General features: G+C 36.8%; 1 protein-coding gene and 2 non-coding genes across 3 annotated transcripts in view; all 3 read right to left on the bottom strand.

The window, feature by feature from the left end:
- LOC139751777 (uncharacterized) overlaps nucleotides 1–1,281 on the bottom strand; it is a 19,020-nt gene extending 17,739 nt beyond the window's left edge. The window contains exon 1 of the mRNA XM_071667315.1: nucleotides 859–1,281. Coding sequence (XP_071523416.1) covers nucleotides 859–1,281 — 423 coding nt within the window. The remainder of the gene's footprint in view (nucleotides 1–858) is intronic.
- Nucleotides 1,282–5,191: 3,910 nt separating this feature from the next.
- On the bottom strand, nucleotides 5,192–5,263 carry TRNAA-GGC (transfer RNA alanine (anticodon GGC)). The gene has a single exon. It is a non-coding gene; the product is annotated as a tRNA-Ala (tRNA).
- A 542-nt stretch (nucleotides 5,264–5,805) lies between these two features.
- TRNAV-GAC (transfer RNA valine (anticodon GAC)) lies at nucleotides 5,806–5,877 on the bottom strand. Its single transcript has one exon. It is a non-coding gene; the product is annotated as a tRNA-Val (tRNA).
- Between the last annotated feature and the right edge of the window lie 4,123 nt (nucleotides 5,878–10,000).

Here is a 10,000-nt window from a genome sequence, read left to right as displayed (position 1 = left end):
CTCTGTCCACTTCTCTTATCATGAAATATATATATATATATATATATATATATATATATATATATATATATATATATATATATATATATATATATATATATATATATTTTTTTTTTTTTTCAAACTATTTGCCATTTCCCGCGTTAGCGAGGTAGCGTTAAGAACAGAGGACTGGGCCTCTGGGGGAACATCCTCACCTGACCCCCTTCTCTGTTCCTTTTTTTGGAAAAAAAAAAATGAGATGGAAGGATTTCCAGCCCCCCGCTCCCTTCCCTTTTAGTCGCCTTTGACACGCAGGGAATACGTGGGAAGTATTCTTTCTCCCCTATCCCCAGGGATAATATATATATATATATATATATATATATATATATATATATATATATATATATATATATATATATATATATATATATATATATTCATATATATATATTCATGTGTATATATAAATAAAAAATAAATCAGATAATGAAATTCGTGTAATATTATATTAACATTAATATTTGTAAATGTTTTTTTTAACTTAAAATTAAAAAAAATACGAAAGAAAAGCACACATCCTTCTGTTATATGTATATAAAGAAATCAATGCTGAGTCAATGGCCGGTGCACATAACGAACAGTAATGTCGGGGTGCGTCGCTATAAAATCCGTAACCAGTGTGTTTGTGTCAGTTGGAGGCAGCTGTTGGACTTGCAGGGGTTGTATCCTGCGATGCACATTCTGGGATCTCACCTCCCGTGCCATGATGGCTGCCCGACGCCTCTCGAAGGCGTACTGCAAGTGTTTCAGAACTACCTCCAGTTTGGGTCGTGCTTCAGGATCATATCTTGTGGCCTCTCTAATTGTAGATACCACGCGTAAGCGGCGTCTCTTATAAACTATTTGAAGTATTCTAATAAGGAGGACGGCATATGAGAACACATCAGACTTTCTTGTGCTAGGTTGGCCACGCTTCACCTCAGGAGCCATCCATGGGTAATCCTCAGGATCGCTCTCGAGTTCATTAGTCATGTCCTCGAAACATGCAAGTCCCAGATCGATGATGTTCACTCTGGGTGACTGCGGATCGCCGCTCACGACCACATTGTTAGGCTTTAGGTCATTGTGGATGAGTCCTTTGCGGTGTATTTCAAGAAGCCTTTGTCCAACCATCAGTCCCAGTTGCAGGAGATCGTAGCCATCTGGTCCTTTGCCTTTAATGATATCCTGGAGAGTGTATTGGCCGCAGTAGGTCATCAAGATGGCTGGTGGTTCCTCGGAATAAGCCAACAACATTGGGACTCCTCCAGCTCCTTCCAGCAAAACCATGTATTGGCTCTCTCGCATGAGACGCTCATCCTCAGAAAAGTGAGACACCTTCAGAACGGCCAGTTCGTCATGCCACTTGACGAGGTAGGCAGTCCCGTTCCCCCCTTCGCCCAAGGTGGCCAGGCTTTCGGAAACAAGCAGTTCCAATGCTTTTCGGTCGATCTGAGTCATGTTGAGAGGAGAACCTTTGGTTTTGTGTTGGGTATCAGCAGAAATTTACCACTCTCAATGTGCAGGTCCGTGGATGTGATTTCGATGCCTAAGTTGTTTCGTTGCCTACTGATCTTACGCTATATCCTGGATATGCAGAAAATCATAGTTAACTCCTCAGGTAACTGAGTTATCAGTGATTCCATAACTTCATTACTTGAAACCCTGAGATTTGAATATAAACTATCTATCTGTCTCTCTATCTATCTATCTATCTGTCTATGTATCTGCCTATCTATGTATATTTATTCTTTATATATATATATATATATATATATATATATATATATATATATATATATATATATATATATATATATATATATATATATATATATATATATATATATGTATATATATATATATATATATATATATATATATATATACATATATATATATATATATATATATATATATATATATATATATATATATATATATATATATATATATATATATATATATATATATATATATATATATAGAAGCAGTGAAAAGTTTTTATCGAGGATGTAAGGCATGTGTACGTGTAGGAAGAGAGAAAAGTGATTGGTTCTCAGTGAATGTATGTTTGCGGCAGGGGTGTGTGATGTCTCCATGGTTGTTTAATTTGTTTATGGATGGGGTTGTTAGGGAGGTAAATGCAAGAGTTTTGGAAAGAGGGGCAAGTATGAAGTCTGTTGGGGATGAGAGAGCTTGGGAAGTGAGTCAGTTGTTGTTCGCTGATGATACAGCGCTGGTGGCTGATTCATGTGAGAAACTGCAGAAGCTGGTGACTGAGTTTGGTAAAGTGTGTGGAAGAAGAAAGTTAAGAGTAAATGTGAATAAGAGCAAGGTTATTAGGTTCAGTAGGGTTGAGGGTCAAGTCAATTGGGAGGTGTGTTTGAATGGAGAAAAACTGGAGGAAGTGAAGTGTTTTAGATATCTGGGAGTGGATCTGGCAGCGGATGGAACCATGGAAGCGGAAGTGGATCATAGGGTGGGGGAGGGGGCGACAATTCTGGGGGCCTTGAAGAATGTGTGGAAGTCGAGAACATTATCTCGGAAAGCAAAAATGGGTATGTTTGAAGGAATAGTGGTTCCAACAATGTTGTATGGTTGCGAGGCGTGGGCTATGGATAGAGTTGTGCGCAGGAGGATGGATGTGCTGGAAATGAGATGTTTGAGGACAATATGTGGTGTGAGGTGGTTTGATCGAGTGAGTAACGTAAGGGTAAGAGAGATGTGTGGAAATAAAAAGAGCGTGGTTGAGAGAGCAGAAGAGGGTGTTTTGAAGTGGTTTGGGCACATGGAGAGAATGAGTGAGGAAAGATTGACCAAGAGGATATATGTGTCGGAGGTGGAGGGAACGAGGAGAAGAGGGTGACCAAATTGGAGGTGGAAAGATGGAGTGAAAAAGATTTTGTGTGATCGGGGCCTGAACATGCAGGAGGGTGAAAGGAGGGCAAGGAATAGAGTGAATTGGAGCGATGTGGTATACCGGGGTTGACGTGCTGTCAGTGGATTGAATCAAGGCATGTGAAGCGTCTGGGGTAAACCATGGAAAGCTGTGTAGGTATGTATATTTGCGTGTGTGGACGTATGTATATACATGTGTATGGGGGGGGGTTGGGCCATTTCTTTCGTCTGTTTCCTTGCGCTACCTCGCAAACGCGGGAGACAGCGACAAAGTATAAAAAAAAAAGATATATATATATATATATATATATATATATATATATATATATATATATATATATATATATATATATATATATGTATGTATGTATGTATATGAAGTAGTGAAGATAAAGAATCAGATAAACGATCTACGACAGTGATTTCAGCTCAAGAGCAGTAAATATGGCGGAGAATTTAGTTTGTAGTGAAGATACCCAATTGTATATTGTGTATATTTTCTAATCTGTCAAGTAGGGAAGATAAAGAATATGTAATAAACCCTATGGTCGTGATTTCTACCAACTCAAGAGCAGTAAATATCGCGGGCAATTCAGTTTTCAATGATGCCCAATTGTGTATTATATTTATCATATTATTATGCAATTGTGTCAAATAATGAAGATAAAGAATGAGAGATAAACTCTGTGGCCGTGATTTCTACCAGCTCAAGTGCATTAGATATGGTGGACAATTCAGTTTTAGTGAAGATGTCCAATTGTACATTGTATGTATCATATGGGACAGTTCAGTTTGTAGTGAAGATGCCTTACTTTGTATTGTATATATCATATTCCAAACTAAGGTTGGCAAGTAGTGAAAATAAAGAATTAGAGATCATTAAACTCTATGGCCGTGATTTCTTCCTGCTCAAGTGCAGTAAATATGGTGGACAATTCAGTTTAAGGTGAAGATACCTAATTCTATATTGTATATATCATATTGTACTCTACGTGTTTCAAGAAGTGAATATATATATATACATATATATATATATATATATATATATATATATATATATATATATATATATATATATATATATATATATATATATATATATATATATATATATATATATATATATATATATATATATATATATATATATATATATACATATGTATATATGTTAGTAAAAGAGAAGAGAGGCATTTGGACGAGTTTTGCAGGGAAATAGTTAAAATAGCCTTTTAGGTTGGCTTTGGATCCGCCATTGAAAGTAGTTTGGAAGATTTGGGGGATCAGATCAATAAGGATAAGTTCACTACAACCTCATATTCACTAACGTGTATCTTCACTACTAGCTTATTTTCACTTAATTATATCTTCACTATACCCTCATCTTCACTACACACGTTATTTCTACCATACCATCATCATTGTACTCCCTGATGTTCACTAAAAGTAGTTCTCATCTTCACTACATAATCATTTTGAATAAACTTTACTCTTTGATAACCCTTATCTCTACTACATTCGTATCTTCACTACATTTGTATCTCTACTACAACCAACCTTGACAATATCCTTATCATCACTATACTCTTCCTCACCACACTCTCATCTTAACATCATCCTTCTGTTTACCAAACTTAGTTCAAAGTCTGACTTGAACGTAGCTTTGGAAAGTTTGTGTTCCTCATTGTGTTACCTCCTTAGTATCATTGTAAAGGCAATTGTCACCACTCCCTAACTAAACCCTCATCGTCACTACACTCTCATCATTATCATTACTTCTTGATGTTCAATACAAAATTTTAACATATACATTTATCTTCACTACAGAATACTTTTCATTGAACCTTAATCTTCATTACTCCTTGTTTCAGCTACATCCGTATCTTCCATTCATTCTTATATCTTTTATTAGTTACATCTTTACAATATCTTTATATCTTCTCTGTTCCGTCTTTTGGAAAATTGAAAATGAGAGGGAAGGATTTCTAGCCTCCCGCTCCCTCCCCTTTTAGTCACCTTGTACGCCACGCAGGGAATACGTGGCAAGTATTCTTTCTTCCCTATCCCCAGGGATAACAGCATCTGGTGTTTTCAGACGGTCACCCATCCAAGTACTAACCAGACCCAACGCTGCTTAACTTCCCTGATCCGACGATATATATATATATATATATATATATATATATATATATATATATATATATATATATATATATATATATATATATATACAAGACTGAAAACAATGAATTTCCTAAATAAAAAATGGAGGCGCCGGGGTTTGAACCCGGGTCCTCTCGCATGCCAAGCGAGCGCTCTACCACTGAGCTACGCCCCCAGGAACATATTTTGGGACTTAGTATTATATAAAGCACTGAGATTACCACGGCAAAATACTGTTTGACCGACCGTTGCCGACTAGCCGGCAAAATAGCCACAGGGTAAATCTCCATGTTGCTGTCGTGTTTTCCTCTCAATTTTCCAAGAAGAAATGAGTTTTACTTTTCCATTTTCGTAGACTGGAACTAAGTAATAGACTGGAACTAAACAATAGACTGGAACTAAGCAATAGACTGGAACTAAGCTGACCTGGTATGAGGTCAGAGCCCTCATTATCATCCCTGCTAACTACCGGAAGCAGATTAAGTCGTTCCACAACCGATGTCCGGCCCATGTTAACTCTGATGTGCCCAGCAGTTGGAGGAGGATCGCCAGAAGCTTCTGGAAGATTTCAAGTACGTCTTGGTGGGCCTGACCCTTTCAGATAAGGTCGAAAACCCCAATTTATTGTGAATATCTTCACTATAACGTTGGACGAACATACTGAATGTTGCACACATGTGATGCGGACAAAATGAAAAAAGAAAAAGACAAAAAATATGTCTGGTGTGGGTCTCGAACCCACGACCTTGAGTGTGTCAGACTCACGCTCTACCACTGAGCTAACCAGACAATAGAAAATACGTCTGTTTCTTCAATTTGAATTAATAAAAATCTTTGCGAGGCAGCGTTTAGAAAAGAGAGATGTCTTTGACGAAATTTACTTGTTTGGCTCCTTCTTATGTCCCTCATTATCGAAAGTAAACATACTGAAGGATATATATATATATATATATATATATATATATATATATATATATATATATATATATATATATATATATATATATATATATATATATATATATATATTCCTTCATTTTGTAAACCTTTTAGCAAACTTGTAATTGATTGTGTAGGTCCTCTACCTAAAGCATGTAAAGGAAATTGGTATATATTGACCATAATATGTGCATCTACCAGATTTCCAGAAACAGTGCGATTACAATGCATACATTCGGAAAATATTGTAAGAGAGTCAGGGAAATATTTCTCCTGGGTGGGTATGCGTGAAATTATTGTCAGACTAGGGAAGTAATTTCACTTTAGGAATGTTCAAGAAAATATGAAAGGGGTTAAGTGCATAAGACGAGAACAAATGGGAACTGGGAACATCGGTGAAAGGGGCTAATGGGGAGGTAATGACAAGTAGTGGTGATGTGAGAGAGATGAAATGAATATTTTTAAGGTTAGTTGTATGTGTTAGATGATAGAGTGGCAGATATAGGGTGTTTTGGTTAAGGTGGTGTGTGAAGTGAGAGGGTCAGAGAGAATGGTTTGGTAAACAAAGAAGAGGTGGTGAAAGCTTTGCGGAAGATGAAAGCTGGCAAGCTGGTTTGGATGGTATTGCTGTGGAATACAGTAAAAAAGGGGGTGACTGTGTTGTTGACTGGTTGGTGAGGATATTCAATGTATGCATGGCTCATGATGAAGTACCTGAGGATTGGCGGAATGCATGCATAGTGCCATTGTACAAAGGCAAATAGGATAAAGGTGATTGTTCAAATTACAGAGGTATAAGTTTGTTGAGTATTCCAGGGAAATTCTATGGGAGGGTATTGATCGAGAGGGTGAAGGCATGTACAGAGCATCAGACTGGGAAAGAGCAGTGTAGTTTCAGAAGTGGTAGAGGATGTGTGGAGCAGGTGTTTGCTTTGAAGAATGTATGTGAGAAACACTTAGGAAAACAAATGTATTTGTATGTAGCATTTATGGTATCCCTGGGGATAGGGGAGAAAGAATACTTCCCACGTATTCCCTGAGTGTCGTAGAAGGCGACTAAAAGGGAAGGGAGCGGGGGGCTGGAAATCCTCCCCTCTGGGTTTTTTTTTAATTCTCCAAAAGAAGGAACAGAGAAGGGGGCCAGGTGAGGATATTCCCTCAAAGGCCCAGTCCTCTGTTCTTAACGCTACCTCGCTATTGCGGGAAATGGCGAATAGTATGAATATAATAATAATAATATATATATATATATATATATATATATATATATATATATATATATATATATATATATATATATCCCTGGGGATAGGGGAGAAAGAATACTTCCCACGTATTCCCTGCGTGTCGTAGAAGGCGACTAAAAGGGGAGGGAGCGGGTGGCTGGAAATCCTCCCCTTTCTTGTTTTTTTTTAATTTTCCAAAAGAAGGAACAGAGAAGGGGGTCAGGTGAGGATATTCTCTCTAAGGCCCAGTTCTCTGTTCTTAATGCTACCTCGCTAACGCGGGAAATGGCAAATAGTGTGAAAGAAAAAAGAAAAATATATATATATATATATATATATATATATATATATATATATATATATTATCCCTGGGGACAGGGGATTAAGAATACTTCCCACGTATTCCCTGCGTGTCGTAGAAGGCGACTAAAAGGGGAGGGAGCGGGGGGCTGGAAATCCTCCCCTCTCGTTTTTTTTTTTTTTTTTTTTTTTTAATTTTCCAAAAGAAGGAACAGAGGGGGCCAGGTGAGGATATTCCAAAAAAGGCACAGTCCTCTGTTCTTAACGCTACCTCGCTAACGCGGGAAATGGCGAATAGTTTGAAAAAAAAAAAAAAAAAAAATATATATATATATATATATATATATATATATATATATATATATATATATATATATATATATACATATATATATATATATATTGGAAAGGATCACAATTTTGCGCGTGATCAAGTATATTCCTATGAGTCCACGGGGAAAATAAACACGATAAGTTCCCAAGTGCAGATTCGTGTAGAACTCACATCATCATGGGAGACACAAGAGAGAAATATAACAGTCAGTTGATATACAACGAAGAGACGTAGCTAGGACGCCATATGGTAAACATGTGATTGTCCAAGACAGACAACAAGCGTATCATAAACTTATTATGTGGACAAGAAGGTGAATTGTTTACACATTTTATCAACATTAAAGTTATCCAATTTGTATAGACCATCACAAATATTAAGATTATAATTCTTTGTGTATTCAGTAATAGAAGATTCAATGATATTTCTCGTGGTACTTGAGTTAGAGTTAATAACTGAGATGGCATTATTAACTCTAATTCCAGTACCACGAGAAATATCATTGAATCTTCTATTATTAAATACACAAAGAATTATAAACCTTGAGGAAGCAACATGGCGGTCAAAAATAAGCTGCAGGAATGAAGTTTATGAATGGAATATCAGTGAGACGATCCAAATGACGAATGAATGAAAGTGTAATAAAGTCATGATGAATGAATGAAAGTGTAATAAAGTCATGATGAATGAATGAAAGTGTAATAAAGTCATGATGAATGAATGAAAGTGTAATAAAGTCATGATGAATGAATGAAAGTGTAATAAAGTCATGATGAATGAATGAAAGTGTAATAAAGTCATGATGAATGAATGAAAGTGTAATAAAGTCACAGTTTAAAAGTACAAAATATGAATGGCAGCCAGGGAAGAGTGACCCAGGTAAATGGAAGGGTTGAAAAGTTCGCGTTATGTGACGAATTTTGATAGATTTTGCAAGTTTCCTTTCCTATGATGGAACGTAAAAGTTTGTGCTTAGTTCTAGAGACAGAGTTCATAGGTTTATGTTTTAATGATAAACATCAAAGGATACCATTAATTTAACTGACTTTAGAAATGTTCACTTAAATGAAGCATTACATACACAAGCTGTTTTTTGGCGGAGTCAAAAATTAGCATTTTTTTGCTAATTCTAAAGTAAGTGTTAAATTGACGGACTTAAAAGTTCGAGTTTCAGCTTTAAACCTTGTGTTTGTATGACGTATCTTAGATCACTTGTTAATATAATGCAAGTGGAAGGTTTACGTTTAAAAGATGGTGTTTAAATGTTAATTAATAAATGACAGATTAAATGGATAGATTTTAAGTTCGCGTTTGCGTGGGCCACTTTAAGGTTAAGGTTCGTACGTACCAGGTTGACCAGATGGCGGTAGTGTGTAGACACAGCCATAACAGGTCGTATTTATCATCATTAAAGTCACCTTCCTTACTTACTTATGGCGGCGATGAAATTCACTGGTTCTTGATTGTGCACCAATTAACCTATCAGATAATGGTACAATGTTTGCCTGGTGTTGCATATATCACGTCTGTTGTTGAAACACAAGAATGCCAGGTGACTTTGGGAGTGGATGATAATGTAAAGATCAATATAAATGTGGGAAATCTTGAACCGCCATCACCAGACACAACACATGTTTGGATCTGGCGGGGGGAGGGACTTGCCTGTGACGTCACGATGCCCCGCCTCCAGCCTGGCGCCGCTCTGTGTGTGTGTGTGTGTGTGTGTGTGTGTGTGTGTGTGCATTATGGGAGAGAGTTATACACTCGTGTTGTCCCGTCTCTTAACCTTATAAGTATATACTATACATTTGCTCCTGGAATATGTTCAGTTTAGTAAGTTAGAGAGAACTTCCAAATTTATTTTCTCCTGGCAGGATGGCCGGGTGGTTTAAGGCGCTGCTTTCAAATCATTGTCTGGTCTTCCGGGCGTGGGTTCGAGTCCCGCTCCTGATAAACATTTATCTTTCTTTTTTCCATAAAACATGACTAACCCAGAGACAGCAGGAACCAACAGAGCAAGGTTGGTTGGGACACAAGATATACACTAATCCCTGGGATCTTTCCATCCAATGGAAAATGAAAAACATACAATTGGAAAAACTTATTTTTACCT

Source organism: Panulirus ornatus, chromosome 12 (genome assembly GCF_036320965.1).
Source record: "Panulirus ornatus isolate Po-2019 chromosome 12, ASM3632096v1, whole genome shotgun sequence".
In the NCBI taxonomy this organism is placed as follows: Eukaryota; Metazoa; Arthropoda; class Malacostraca; order Decapoda; family Palinuridae; genus Panulirus; species Panulirus ornatus.
Note: the sequence above shows the minus strand (reverse complement) of the source record. Positions and strands in the feature narration are given on the sequence as shown.